We start from the raw sequence: 15568 nt of genomic DNA on the forward strand, positions 1-15568 counted from the left end.
TGTTTTGCAATGTCTTGAAGAAGAAATCGTAGCATCTTAACAGAATCTGTTGAGAGCAAAATCAGGTAAAACCCACCTCAGTCTCCCCATTTGTCAGGGTAAGGAGCCCACGCATGAGAGGTGGTGGGGGGACCTTGCACCTTGCATTGTCTAAGACTTTGCCACTGCTTCTCTGCAGGAGAGCTGGCAAATAGCGGCTCTGATGGAAATGCTACCCAAGGATTGTGAGCGAGGAACCCTGCTCAGTTATTTGCTGCCAAGTCAGGGGACATACAGGGCGGGTATGACCCCATTCAAGGCAGACACTCATCATGGGAAGAAGACCAGGAGCAGAGCAGTTTGGCCAGGGGCGCGACGGAACTCAGGATGCCAAGGGAGCCTGAAAGAAAGGCGTTTTCAGCACAGCACAGAGGAAAATGAGATAACCAGATGGGCACAGGTGTGGGAGAGTTTTCCTGGGGGAGATCCAGCTTACTAAAGAACATGAGCCTGAAGAGAGGCAACTACAGACAAAATCCCCATGTCAGGGATTGTAGGGTGGTGAGAGGACATAACAGGAGAAGGATCCCTCTTCATTGTGTTTCTTACTTTCCTTCCCCAAACACAGCACCAAAAATTTGGCCCAATGTGTCAGGCCAAATGAATTTCAAAGGTTGCAGGAAGGGGCAGGAATGACATCCCAGCTTGTCTCCAGGCACCCACTTCCAACGACCAAGAAAACATCTTCCTCAGGAGTCTTTAGTTTTGTGATGTCCATAAAATTAAAGATGTTAATAATTTAATAATATTTATGAACAAATTTATTGCAACATAACTGCTAATGACTCACTGTCTTCTCAAGAAAACCCTATAATTTTCCATTGATATGTCCTTTTGCAGGGGGGAAAAATGCAGCTTGAAGGAAATAAGCTTATCCTGATCCAGAGAAACCATTTGAAGATCAATGTTGTGAGTGGGAGGGAGAGAGCGCTGCGTAATGGCACATGGGAGCTTTGAGATCCCAAACCTATTAAAACATTCGTTTTCCAGCCTAGCTGCATTGCATGCCTGGAAATGTTCATTCAGAATAAACCTTCATCATAATCAAAAGCAAGTCGTCAAGCAAAAATGAATCCAGTTAATTTTAGACAGCAGGAACCCTTGAGAGACTTTTTATTTCAACATCTGAAGTAGCTTTCAATGACTATATATGGATGAATAGAAGTTTATTTCCTCTAATAGATTAAAAAATATTCAAGACAGTTGATTTGATGTTTGTTTTCTTTTTAGGGTTTGGAAACCTTGGGATTGGAGAATGTGCTTTCCCCCCAGGTGACACCTGGTAGCTCAGGAATCTATCCCTCCTTCTGTCTCTTTGTGTCTTCCTTGGGTTTTTTTGAGAGATTAACTACCGTGATCACTTTCTTTTGATATCTTACCCAAAAAAAGCTTGGGGGACATTTGTATTTTCTGAACTGAAATGTAAGACAACTTTGGTGAGCACCAAGTGATGCTCCTCTGGCTCTGCCTGGGGTCAAGCAGCCAGGGACAAGGACACCTTTCCCTGCCCCAAGATGAATTGTAACCATCACCCTGTTTGCTCCCAGGGGATGTCCCCACTGCCGCTGGCCCCATTGACCAGGTCCCGGCCTGGGGCTGCTTTGGCAGCTTCAAAGAGAGAAGGAAAACTATTTCTGAGAAGTCACCACTGTTGGAGGGGTACCAGGGGGAAAACTTCGTCCATGTGCACGCTAGGGGAGGTAAAAGCAGATTGTGAAGAGAAGAATTAGGGAAAGGTCATTATCATCCAAGTGCTGGGTGCTACAACTCCAACTTAATTAAGGGAGCATGCAAGGCAGAGGACCTCATGGCATGAGGTGCTGTGCTTCTGCCAATCCCATTCCACATCGGATGAAACAAACTCTGCTTGGGGAAACTTGCCATCCAAACAAATACAGCAAATACATGACAGGAGGCAGAACCTCTGAAGAAGGTTTCACTGCAAAAAAATGCAAATGCAACTCTTTCTAGACCATTTCGTATTAATTGGATTACAGTTTCCTTCTCCGACTGACCTGATAACCACTGCAGATCTTGGGAAAAAAGGCCATAATAAAATAATATCCCCTCTACCAAAACTCCTGTCCTACAGCCTTTTACAAGCCCCCCGGAAGCAGGAGAAGTTTCTGCCTGCTGAGCTGAGTCCGTCATGTCACGTCACATCAACTGCACATCATTAAATTGAAATATTTGCCACGTGGAGTCTCCTAAAGCCAAGCTGAGACAAGGAGGAACAGATCAGGCAAATCCAGAGATTTGATCAGGAAAAGGAGGAAGATGCTTTCTGACATGGGGTGGATGTTCCCGTGGTGCAAGGGGCCACAAAGCCCAGCCTGGCATGGGCAGGCAGCAGCCTCCTACGTGGAGAGATGTGCAGCTCGTAGCAGAGAGGGGAAAATGTAACTGCACATGTGTGTGCAGAAAGACCATAAAGCTCCAGCTGAAGGAGCGGGGATGAAGTGCTTAGATTTTTAGGTCGATAACTTGGGGGATAAAGGAGAGAAAAACACAGCAGGGATGTGATTACTCTAGTCAGAGTATTTTTGCATGGCAAACATGAGAAAACAAAATAAAGAATCACAGAGCAATTCAAGTTAAACCAACATTTTAAATTGCAGTTCAATAATAGGAGCTAAGGTGGAGGAGGGTTGAAGGGACATTAAGTCTTCACAGCTTTTAAAACTTTAAAACATTGAATGCCTTCTCAGACAGCCCAAACAAATGAGTCATCTTGCAACAAGACAAATAAACGCCTATTTTAAAAGGAACGATTTTTCTTGTACCCCAGTAGATTTGCCATTGTCAGTGACAGGCACAGATCTACATACAAAATTGAGCTAATTTCTTTACCAGCTCCTCTGGCCTAGAAGTTTCTCCTAATGCCAATCTGCTCCTACATCCCAAATTCTTGCTTCCCTTTAGCATTAAATACACAGAGAAGGTGATGAGCATGGCTGAGGCACAAGGAGTGCATCAACACATCAAAAGGCTACGCTAAGGGTGTTCGGCAGTGACAGCATGGAGATAAATGTGAAGAGAAGATGATGTATTTTGAGGAGGAGAGGTGAGCACAATCACTAAAAAGCACAAAATGAGCACATAAAGCATGCAAGACATTTGAGAAGAAAAGACATTTGCGGGAACAGAGAGGAAAGGGGGTTTCTTCCGTGGCAGATCTGTAGCTTGGCAAAGTAACCAGAGGAGGGAGGAGGTGCAAAAAAAGACACAGAGGAATGAGCAGCTCTCCACCTCTATGCAAGATTTTTTTTTTTTCTGTGTTTTCAAGCTTTTGAAAGTAAATACACCACCCAGCTTCTGGAAAATGAGAAGAAATGCACTTCCCTTCTCCCCAGCCACAGAAAACTCCACTTTCTTAACACCTATGTCCACCACTGCCCTGTAGCCACTGCCCCCTGCAGCACATGAGCCTTCTGGGGGCTTGCTCTGAACGCAGAAATGCTAAATGGGGGTAAACATTGGGAGGAAGGAACAGAAATGGTGAAGCAAGATGATCCGCCCCTCTACCCTCCCTCCAGGTGCCAAAATCTGCCAGCACAAACCTTCTTATCTCTTCCCAAGACCCATTCTCAGCAGAAGCTGGTGGTTTTTTCCCCTCATGGGTCTTCTTGTTCCCCATTTGCCTGGCAGGATCCATCAACCCATCCAGTGGTGAGCAGCAGGGGAGGAATAAGCCAAGCTGCGGCCGCCCTCAGCAGCCCCTGCACCCCCAGGGTGAACTGCTGAGAAAGAAGAGGTGGTAGGGAGGAGGTGGGATCTGAAGTTGCACTTGTGACAACTGCCAGCTCGTTTTGTTCCACGCTAGAAAAGTCATCCCACCTCTGCTTTTTACTCTGTAGCTGCTGAGGAAGTGGCTTTTCAAAGGTACCATCAACCACCAACACACGTATTGTTTCTCTATTAACCAGAAGGGCGGGAGGATCATTGAGCACTTGTTCAAATAATTTTTTCTTGCCTAGATTTTTGCCTTGCTGGACTTTGCTCCTTTTCTTCTTGGTTTCCTACCTTTAAAACATAAGACAGTTTCACCTCTAAGACACTTCTCATAAAACAGATGTTTTATTCCTCATTTTCTTATAATTTTTCTTTTTTAGGGGGAAGTGGCTTCTGCTGCATCTGTCAGAGATAACCCTGTAGAATTCTGACTGGGGCACACAGGTAAAAGCTGGAAGATGCCGACACAGGATTTAAATGTCAAGCTGCAACTTAGAAGCACATGGTGCAAACATGGTTCAGTGTACACAGACACAGAAATTTCCCTCATCCATTTTTAGGAATATCAAAATCTCTTGCCACATTGGAGCACTGTGATGGATAAGGATGAAGGAAACCTAATCCATGTGGAGCCAAGGTCTTTTTCTCCCGAGCCGTCCACCAGCCCGTCATCTGCTGAGGACTAGTTCTTGGCTGAAGTGCAGTTTTTTGCTGCAAAACATGTTAGCGCCAAGCCATGAGAGCACTTGGGATGGCACCCCCATGGGGCACTCCTGGGCTGAGCCCACATCGCCATTCCTCAGTAATATTATACTCTGCCAGCCTGCCTCTAAAACCAGGTTGTTTTTTTTTATTTTTAAATCTTCCAGCCAGGTATCAGGTATCTGCACTCTTATCTCATGACTGGATATCATCATCCCTAAGATGACCTGCTCAGCCATTTCTGCCTCTCCGAGTGTAACCATGATCACTTTGCCACCTAATAACTTACCTTCCCACCCGCTGTCACAACCCTTTCAGGGTTGCATCAGCCTGGGAAGCTTAAGCAGATAAAAGGCTGGGCACAGCACTAAGGAGCAGCAGCCCCTCCAACTTACCTTGCAGCTCCCACTGATAGGTTTCCCCAGGCTGATCTCGCCCCAGGGGATGTGGATGAGTGCCCAGACCTGCCCTGGGCCCTCCTTGAGCAGGCTCCTGCACCCCAGGGAACACAAGCAGCCCCTGGGGCAGGGCAGATGGCAGGGCTGGTGTAATTTGCTCCCCACTGCCCAGCAGAGCCAGCCGACCCTTGCTCCTGCTTCCTCCTGATGTCCAACACAGGAGCTGGCAAGAGCCGCTCTGTTCTCAGTGAGCACATCCCTAGATCATTAGCATTTAATCCAGGGCAGCAGAGAGAACACTGGCATCGCAGAAGCAAGACAAGGTCCTGCACGTAAACACAGAACTGTAAGTCTGCCCCTAGCCTGTCAGCTGATCGTGAGCTCCCAGAATACGTTTCCCGATCTTCAGCTATGAAGACGTTTGACCTTTGAGGTGGCCTTGGACTAATGGAACTGAACCGTAGTAGATGCTCTTCTCACATTGCGCTGAACAGCCTGCCCAGTGCTACTACCCTCAAAAAACCCTTCTGCGTTCCTCCCACCCAAAACCGTGGCAACCGTGACTGGCTGCTAGTTATTTTTCTTGGATTTCTGGGTTTGTTTTTTTTTCCACATCCCAAGTGAGGCTGTTCCTAGTGGCTCAATTATCCTCCACTAACCAAAATTCACTTTCACCTGTGGCCCGCTCTTGTTCTTCAAATAAGTCATTTTTACGCTACCTGAAACTTGCCTGCAGACAGGAGGTGATCAAAACCTGTTTGCAGCCCTTGCCCACCCCTCAGCTTTCTCCAAGCTCTGGAGCTCTCCTTTGGGTCACTCTGGGGAAGACCAGCCTGCCTGTGGGACAGCCCAACAGCAGTGAAGTGCTGGAATGAAGAAAATCAAAGCCCTCAGCCCCCTAACTTTAACATGTTTTAAACGAAGAGATCAGAGCTCCAGCAGCAGCCAGGACATGAACTGCACACTGCATTTTGCGTATGGCGTGGAAAACTAAAGATGCCTGATAACTGCCACAAGAAAAGTCAGTTTCCTCAAAGGATCGAGTCAGTTTCCCACTGGTTTTGTGCTATAAAGTATAGAGGAGAGAGTTGAAAATATTTTTCATTCCTGTTCATCTTTCTCTGTGCCCAGAAGGCCACTATAAATGATACCCGAGCTGCAGGTCACTGGGCAGATCTTACACTACCTCTCAGTCTTCTCTTGCAGTGTCCTTTCTGCCCCTTTCAGGAACTTTTTTTTGCATGTACTTCACAGGCAACTTCTTCATCTCCCATTTCAGTGTCCCCATGGACTTGGCAAAGGCTGCACTCTATGCCTTGGCTTTAGGTGGAATTCTTTCAAGCACATTACCAGCTCCATGAATTAAAGGAGTTAGCGCTTTAGCCCCTTCACTTGACTATTAGCCCATCAATTAACCATTGCCCGGGCTCTGTTTACTTTAAATCACCCTCTCCTATGCCCGTTCTGGCTTGGTTTCCTTTTTTACCAGCTTCAGTCCCAAACTGTGTGTCCCTCCATACATCCTGGGCAACAACACGCATTTAGAACAGTCCCAAAAGTACTTCCCGTCAGAAAAAAATGTGGGATGTGTCATTTGAGGGCAGTGCTCCGTCCTACCAGAAACCAGAGCACGCTGCCTTCTGCAAGAGAGGAGCCATGGTCTTTCAGGAGCTCAAGAGCAGGACTGAGAAGTCCTGAAGAGGCTGCATGCTCTAATGATAAATCCATTTCCATCCCCGCTCTGTGCACCTGCCCTAACTGCTGCACGTACCCAGCGCTCTGCCATTCCCCAGGCTAGAGCAGCAGCAACGGGATTTTCATACTTTAATAAGGCCCAGGGCACCAGGGGGCTGGCAGCAACCCATGATACGTTGGTGTTACCGCCTAAGGGCCGTTGGCGCTACGAGGTGCCTTATCCCTTCTTCCAGCCCTCCAGTATGCTTTTACGGCTTCCAAAAAGTAAATAAGGGTACCTTACCCAGCACCTAATCTTTCGAATGTGTTATTGGGCTGGCACCCCATAATAATCCGCCCCCGCCCCCTTATCACCAGCAGTGCTGCTGTGAGCAGTGGGAGTCCTGCCCACTGGGACCTGGCCAAGCACCAGGCAGCTCACACCCACTCCTGTTCTTCCAGCCCATGGGCTCGACCCTAGAGCCAGGGTGGCAGGTACTGGGGGCTCCATGGCTGTCCCCATGTCCCTACCCATGCAGGCAGTTGCGCTGCATCCCACCCCATGGAATCTCCCGCAGCATGGGCTCATTTCCCCCCCTCCCCGTTATCATGTTATGTCCAACTCTCACTTGTTTTTAGAGGAATGTTGTTTTCCTGGAATGCGCTAGGCCTGGTGGGCCCTACACCTGCACCACTGCCTTGCTAGCAGCCTCCTCCCCGGCACCTTGTGCCTTCCTCCAGGGGGCCCCCACGCTTGCTTGAACTTGAGCTTCAGCCTGAATTTGTCCAGCATCACCTGCATCCCACCTCCCTCCGCTGTCAGCATCATCAGAGCGAAAGCAGCCGATGCTGGCTGACTTTGATCCACATCAGAGGTAAATGATGACCCTCATCAGCCTTTTCATAGAATAACCAGGTTGGAAGAGACCCACCGGATCATCGAGTCCAACCATTCCCATCAAACACTAAACCATGCCCCTCAGCACCTCGTCCACCCGTCCCTTAAACACCTCCAGGGAAGGTGAATCAACCACCTCCCTGGGCAGCCTCTGCCAGTGCCCAATGATCCGATGGGACCACCTGGCTAAAGCAGGCATGGAAGATGAAGCTTCCCTACCACTCTTACCTGTTGGCCCAAGCTCAGCCACTCAATCGCTCAGCCACGACCCTCTGCTATGGATCCAGACAAAACCGAGGGAAGCTTATGCTCAAAACCCTCTTCCTAGTCCTCTATGTCAACTAAAATTTTTGCTTGAGCTCCTCCCCAGGATCATGGAAGCAACCAAGGCTGGATACCCCCTTCCCCTATCATCTCAGTCAAATCCCTCCATCTTCATCTCTTAATCAGTACATGTACCTGTGGCCAGGTTATCACTGTGGAGTCCCCAGTCCTTGCACTTTTGTTCCAAGGATCTGCTGTACTCTGCTGAACTGAGCCAAGCTGCACTCAATTAAGCAAAGTGACACCATTTTAATACTACTTGGAAAGCCTTTCTTCCAACCAGAAAGGTGCAGATTCAGGCTACTTTGTCTTTAGAATCAACTAGTCACCTGCCATATAAATTCAGGAAGACTTTGGGAATTTTCTGTCGCTAGAGACCTCAGTTTCTAGTGACCTTTCTCTAAACACTTCTTAGTTATCTATCAACATCACAATTTCTAAAATGTAACAACTAATAGGACTTCACTTCTCCAAACAAAAAAGCAGATACTGCTCCTAAGTTAGGCACCTGAAGGAAAGCTTAAAAAGCAAATGCTCCATTGAACGAATCTACAGAACTTAAAGGCTACTACTCCTTCCCCCCAAGTGGTACCCCTTTGTTCTCAAAGCTCTTCCAGGACAGTTCTCAGATTCACAGTTCAGTAACTGATGCTGCTATTAATTCCCGCTTATCTTTAATTCAATTTTTTTACTATTTTTACTTTAAACCCATTGCTATTTCTGGTTTTATCCATCCCCTTAGTAATACCTTCTAATTCATCCTTTTAACAAATTCTTGCAGTAAAAGCCACGTCTTTGGTCGTTTTCATCTTTTTACACTTCAATCTTTAATTTGCCTGCTACTATAATTTGTAGCCACAAGAAAATCAGAATCACTTGCAGTATGGCTCTGCTCTGGAGCTTAAGGTTCCAAAAACTGAGGCTCCTTGGAAATGGAGTTACTCCTCCTCACTCAGCTTAGGATTCCCACGTCTCTCTGCCCAGCCCAACTGCTAAGCCTTGGAAATATCCCGAGATTACAAACGTTTCTATCCCATCATGCGTTTTTCAGTCTAAGAAGCTGAAGTGCTTCCTAATAACTACAATTAATAAAAAGTTATCTTGTGCTTTTTTAATAAAATGAAACAAAAGCACTCTAAATCACAGCAGCTTCTAGATCAAAACTGTCCAGTGGTTAGGAGCAAAGGGCAACTATGAAGTATGAAAACTGCAAAATGCTAAAGCCCTGCAGCAATTCAAATGCACGACAAAACTTTGAAGTAGAGTGAGCAAAACCACCCGATGCTTTGCTGATCTGGTCTACTTGTTCACTGGTGAAACACAAATTTTCTTCCTTGGTAACGGAATCTCCTCTTTTCCAAAGGGGAGGAAATGTACAAAGCCCTTTAGCACACAGCAGCTCCTTCCCTAGTTAGAAATATTCTTGTACAGCACTGAGAAACGAGGACTTTTTGTTTACCATTAGTTGAGGTAAGTTATCTTGCTTTTATTTGGGTTTAAGACTACTGTAAAGGAGTAGCTTTTCAGTTGCAGCATGGTTTGTCAAGATTACAATATTTATGACTGCATAAAATACATAAGTAAAAAATTATGATTTGTAGAGTTTGTTATGAAGAGCTGAGACTTACATCTTTACAGAACTGGCTTCCTAACTGCTAGCTGATAATTTTGCTGGCAAGTGCATTTGTTATACTTTTCTTTAACCTCTATACCCTTTTGCCCAACTGTTGTAAGAACTAGCAAGAAAGTAATTATTAACTATGGTTAAACTGTCGCAACAGCATTAGACAAGCTGTACTGATTCTTCATTAAAACACCCTTCATTTGAAGCTACAAACGTAAGAGTCGATGCTTTTTGTTCAAAAGAAACTACTAGCATGCTCTGTGCCTTTAACACTTCACATTGATTACAAAAGATTTAACAATGCAATCACTAACATACCCCACTAATAAGAAATTATGAGAAACTGTTGGATGCAGAACCTTCCGCATCAGTCAACTCTGATCGATAAGAAAGCTATTAATTTTGAAATTTAGATTTAATGCATTTTCAAGAAGCTAATGAGAAAGGAGCGATTTAAAATAAATACCATCATTAAAACTGCAAACTGTTACAATGATATATTATAAACTTGTCCTAAATAAACCTAGTGCTTCAAAAATTTACCAGTGAATTCGTATTACAAAATATGTGAAAATACAATAGAATACCACAAAACAACATCTTTTTTTCTGGGTCAACAGTGATGCCAAGGTGATTCAGTCGTAACTTTTTATATGGTTAATAGAACATATTGTAATATATAGGTTGCAATTTGGTTGATATCTAGAGAATATCCCCAACCCAAGCTCAAATTCATCTTTTCCATTCCTCCTCTAAAACCAGTGCCAAACTTCCTGTCAAAGCCGGTATTTTCTCGAAGAACTTTAAAGTTTAGCCGTTACTTATTTTCTACGACTACATTTTGGCAGCAACTATTTATTGGTCTGTTATTGCAAAAAGTGCAATTTAACAATAAACCAGTCTGAAGGTCATTTTATGTCTTGAGGATACATACCATATATTTCTTTAAAAATAATCATACCTTTGTAAGCAATACTTTACAGTAGACACCTCAAATCTACCATAGATGTAAAACTTAAAACGAGAAAAATTTAGTCTCTAAATCTTTATACACATATTTATATTCAAGTTTCTATATATATTATATATATACACAAGCACAAGAGTATATATAAAATATATATAATCAGATTCAAAAAAGAACAAAAACTGGGCACTGTACATAAAATCTTTTTAAAACTCAAACAATAGAAAAACTTTAAACATTAAACAATTTTAATAAAAGTTTCTGTACAATGCTAAGCAGTTTTATTTACATATAGAAAATGTAATAGGAGTAGTGTTTGAAATTACAGAACTCCTTAAAATTTCAATGGCAGGTAATCTGGAAAAAATAACAGCATTCCATTCACAAATATTTTCAAGCAATAAATATGTATTTATAAATAGTGTAAATTTACATCAAGATTAGAAACAAAAATCACAAATCTGAAGTTTATTCCTTAGTCTATGTGCAACCCATTTATCTTTGTGACTTGGCTGTTAATTGTTTTAAATTTTATTTAGGAACCGAAAGTGTAACCGTCATGGTTTCAAAACAAGACAGAAAAACATAAAAGCAGTAAAAAATTTATATCACCTAACTCTTCACATTAAAAAAAAAAAAAGTTGCCCAAAGAAAGACTTAAAATTTCTAACTACCTTACAAAGAAATGACCAGCTAAGCTAGTACTTTTTCCAAGGGAAATTCTGAAGGGGAAAAATGGATGAAACCAACTCATCAGCCCAGAAAGAGAAATACAAAAGAGGTGGTCTTCAAGTCAGTAGTCTGTATAATGTTGCCAGTTTTGTCAGATATATACAAAACATGGAATTATCTTTTTGAAGTACAGCTGGATGAGCTTTATTTTGTTTTGAGTTCTGGAGTAGGAGGCAGTGCTCTCTCCTGTCCAGTTGCTTGACACTCCGCACTTGGAAGGTTGCATAGACACAGCTTTCAGCCAGCAGCCTTACGGGATAGCTACAAAAATCAGTGGTGCAGAACTGGGTCACTTCCTGAATATCAGAAAAGTTTTCATTTAATGTCCATGAAAAAATGTCAAGATGAGGAGGATGGCAATGGAGGAGCCTGAAAAAGAAAACATTATATTACCTTTTCTACAAGGGTGTAAAACTCAATTGTTTAACCAAGACCTGCACAAATGGTAGCCATGACAGTTTAAAGTCACACACACACACACTAGCGTTTCTATAGTTTAGGACTTTTTCAAGTGGATACTGGCATTGTTTTCCAACTTACTCAAATACAATGTGAATTTTATGACTATTCTGCATTTTGATTTTGCCTGTACTGCAGGCTGGAGTATGCTGTGGGGATGTCTGTGTTAATATGATGTCAGCTGCCAAAACAAGTTCCATGAAGGCAGCAAAGAGCCCCATGTGGGCTTAGTGTAGATATATCTTCATACACTCTAGAACAGGGATTCTCAACCTGTTTACCAGTGAGGGCTGATTGTCTATTTGTGGCTCTCCAAATGCCTTGTGGGCTTCATTTTTTTGGCTCTCTATCTAAACAATAACATATAGCTGAAATTAGGGTACCTATGGAAAGGGCAACATATTCTCTGATGTGGGAACAAAGTTGTCAGTTCGGTTTTCTGTTTGTTTGGGGTTTTTTTGTTTTTTTCTAATCGTGGAAGACAACACCAGAGTGCCTCAAGAGTGAAGTAAGCTAGGTGTCTTGTTCCTGCCTGCTTTCAGGAGTCAAGGTCTAGAATATACCTAACTCTTCCCCAATATGGCACTTTGTGACATTACCAGCAAAATACTGGATCTCCAATGGCATTTCCTTCTCATCAGTCCTGTCATGATGTGGAATCCCTTCAAGAAGCAGCAGCTCATAGTCTTTAAAGAACTTTGAATCATACCGCAGTACCCACCTATGAAACACTAACACCAGCTGATCCCCATGCTTGCTCCCAGTATTTTACCCCCCACACACAGCCTCTCTGTTAGGCCTACTGCACCTTTGCCATCTAGATGATCTTTGTCCTGTGACTTCCAACAAGCCTCAACTCTTTTTCTAGATCTTAGAGATGTCACTTCTAGGCTATGACTCTTCTCAATTGAGACTGTATCCCCTTTAAAGAAATGAATGTGCATACCTGTTTCACAAGAGAACACTTATTAACGCCCTTTAGGGCTGCAGGTATAGGCTTTTGTGGGGGAGGGAGCCACTTGCAGGTTGAGAACCCTTGTTCTAGGGACAATATAATCATTGTTACCTAAATAACATTACAAACACAGACAAAAAAATGCCCGTCCCTCCCCCTTCTCTGCCATACAGAAGTGTTCTTGCCCATTTCCACTCAACTCGATGACATATCTGAGAACAGGTGTTTATTTACATGCTTTTCTATAACAGAACATCACTTCAAAATTGCAGTTATTTCACAAACTATAGCGACAATGGGCTTCTAGAAGTATGAACTGACGTTCAACCAGCTCAGGCTCTGTAGGACCAATGAAGAGAATTAAATTCAGAAGACACGGTCCTGCACTTTCAGCAGCCTTTACTGCTGAACCTTGAGACTTTAGCTCAAAAGGTAGCAACCTCTCATGCTAGCATTACATTAAATAATTGTCTAAACACACATTTTCTGCAGCACCTGGAAATGAATCAAAAAGCACAGCCATCCTTGGGCTGTTGTATTTAATTCAACATGAAATTCTCATAACGTTTTGTCCAACATTCATCTCCTTTGACAGAAGGGCAAGGCTTATAAATAAATCCAGCACCGCTTTCATTGTGATTACAAACAAGCCATCTTTGCCTGAAACAATGAAACCTGGGTGAAATGTTAGGACAGTTGTGCTGACACAGTTCAAAGCAGGAGGCTGCCATATATAGCACAAAGCTATAATGGCAAAGAGGCTTTTGCTTTAAATTGAAATGCAAAGGAGGCCCCAAGCCAAGAGACAGAACTGTTTGAGAGCATCCACTTGCTAAGCAGAAGGACAGTGCTGATTTGGGAGGGGATGGGTGGGGAAGAGGAAGGAAGGACTCTTGAGTGCATAGGATGCTCTGCTGCTATACTGACTTCATACCACAACCAATGTATTAGAGATGCTCTTGAACCTGGTGCTAGTTTCTCCAAGCTTCACTGTCCTGATTCTTCCCATCTCCATCTGATCCAGTTATGGTCTTCAGGTGATCTCTATTGGATTTTTAAAGCCACAACTTTATGAATTGTAACATCATACTTTCCTGAAAACTCAGTGGTTATGTTCTGCAGTAAATTATTCTACTATTTCACATAATTCTGATTCTTCAGCCTTTTTGTTCTGTAAATATCACATACAACCCATACCTCCATTTGAATCAAAGTCCACAGTACCCATACAATGGAGTACCAAGACAGTCTACAACTGCTTTACAAATAATGTATTTATGCACCCACTTATTAATTTGACTTACTAATGTAAATTGATCATAGACTTGCATCAAGTCCTCCATTTTGTACTGTTCTAGCACCACAAAGTTTTCCAGGTTCGTGCTTATCTTTCGTGCACAGTCTTGGCAATGTACAACATAGGTCTTTCGAGAGTTGCTCTCATTAGTGACAAAAAGCAGATCAAAGACTTCCACCTATTAGACAGGAAACAGAAAGCCAACTGTTACAATTTCATTTTTTACAAGTTAAACCACGAAAACTGTATTTGCTTTAAGATTTACATCCTTACCCCATGCTTGCAAAGAGAAAAATTGTATTTGTTCAGCAAAAATCTACCCTCCTATGGCTCAGGCAGAAAAATGAAATATTGTAAAACGACTAATATTAGAGTTAAGATGTCTGCATGAACAGAGCTACGGGAAAGCTTTTCATCAATACTGACAAAGCAGGATTCATACTCTGAATAGGGGTCACTCACTAAGGTGGGGATTTAGAACAATTACACCCAATTTTCTTTTTTTACATTTGTCTGCAGAAGAAATTCACAATTTACTTCCTTACTACCCAGTCACATGCTCATCTTGCCCAAGAGGCTCAGCCAAAAGGTAACTAGAAACTGATTTTCAAGGGGTAGGAATTTTTTTTCTTTAAAGCTTCACGAAAACTATTATCCAATAATATAAAGTAACTATGAACAGAAAATATAATAAGAAGTTTCAGCAACAAGGTATGTCCTCCTTTGAAGAAAATGTACTTAGAATTCTCTCTTTTGCAGCTGTTTTAGACTTCCGAAATGAAGACAGACACACCTTTAAAATGAAGCTCAGCAGATCAAATTATATGCAGGAAGGGATAATAACTTCTTATAATAACTGAGAATTGAAAATCGACATAGTGAACAACACCACTGTGGATGTACTGTGGAAGAGACCACAGCAAAACACAGCCTATGTCTAGAATAACAGCTTGATAAGCTCTTTGAGGATGCTGCTATTTTAGTTTTGATTTTTAAAAACAACAAAAGACAGAGAACTTAAATAAATGTTCTATTAGTGCACAAGCACAACACATTTTTACTGACCTCACAAATGCTACAGTAATGAGCTGGCTCGTCCTTTGCTCGCCCATGCCAGACAATCTCTTTTCCTGCAGCAATTAGAGCTTCCCTCAGTGTCTGACACTGTTTGAGAGTTCTTAACAGGCAGTACCTGCAACCAAAATCAGCGGTACATTCAGTTTGATATTCAGCTTTATAGCAAGATCCAAGTAGGCTTCAATTTCTTCCAAGACACTGCAGACGGAGGTTCCTCTTCCTCTGTGATTTCAGGAACAGCTACCCGTGACTTGGGTAGAAGTTAGACCACATGCTTATAGACCTCTGCGTAGAATGGTTCCATTTAAGTGCTTGACCCTTCCCTGCAAACAGGCTGTATCTTTCATTCTTGACTGGAACACATTTTTATTTTATTTTGAACTATGAATTTATCAGCAACAAGTAATTCCAAACCGCCAAGTTCGAAGTTATTTTTTACTTCTTGTGCAAATGACTATAGCCTATCCAAAGCTTTAACTAAAATGCTAAAAATCTCTGTTACAAGTATCTTCTCACATGTAAAAGGAAAAAGAATAGACAGGCTGGTATTGGAATAGGAAAACCCTTCATAGGAAGAAAAAATTAACACTGGAAAAAAGCTAACGTTTATTATCTGAAGAAAAAAAACTTGATCAAATATCAAATTAAAATCAACAATTCCCTGACATACTTCTGTAAAGGATAAAAAAC

The 15568-nt window shown here is 42.6% G+C and overlaps 1 protein-coding gene across 11 annotated transcripts in view; it reads right to left on the reverse strand.

Annotated features, from left to right (window-relative positions):
- Positions 1-9069: 9069 nt before the first annotated feature.
- The window catches only part of KDM6A (lysine demethylase 6A), a 154022-nt gene continuing 147523 nt past the window's right edge, over positions 9070-15568 (reverse strand). For 3 of the 11 annotated variants that reach the window (XM_069873001.1, XM_069872980.1, XM_069872946.1), the window contains 3 exons: positions 14867-14993; positions 13809-13979; positions 9137-11459 (listed from right to left, as the gene is read on the reverse strand). In XM_069873001.1, coding sequence (XP_069729102.1) covers positions 11430-11459; positions 13809-13979; positions 14867-14993 — 328 coding nt within the window. In that variant the 3' untranslated portion in view covers positions 9137-11429. The other 8 variants (XM_069872991.1, XM_069872943.1, XR_011338828.1 and 5 more) reach the window with 7 other exon arrangements.

The sequence above is a fragment of the Phaenicophaeus curvirostris genome, chromosome 1, assembly GCF_032191515.1.
Source record: "Phaenicophaeus curvirostris isolate KB17595 chromosome 1, BPBGC_Pcur_1.0, whole genome shotgun sequence".
NCBI lineage: Eukaryota > Metazoa > Chordata > Aves > Cuculiformes > Cuculidae > Phaenicophaeus > Phaenicophaeus curvirostris.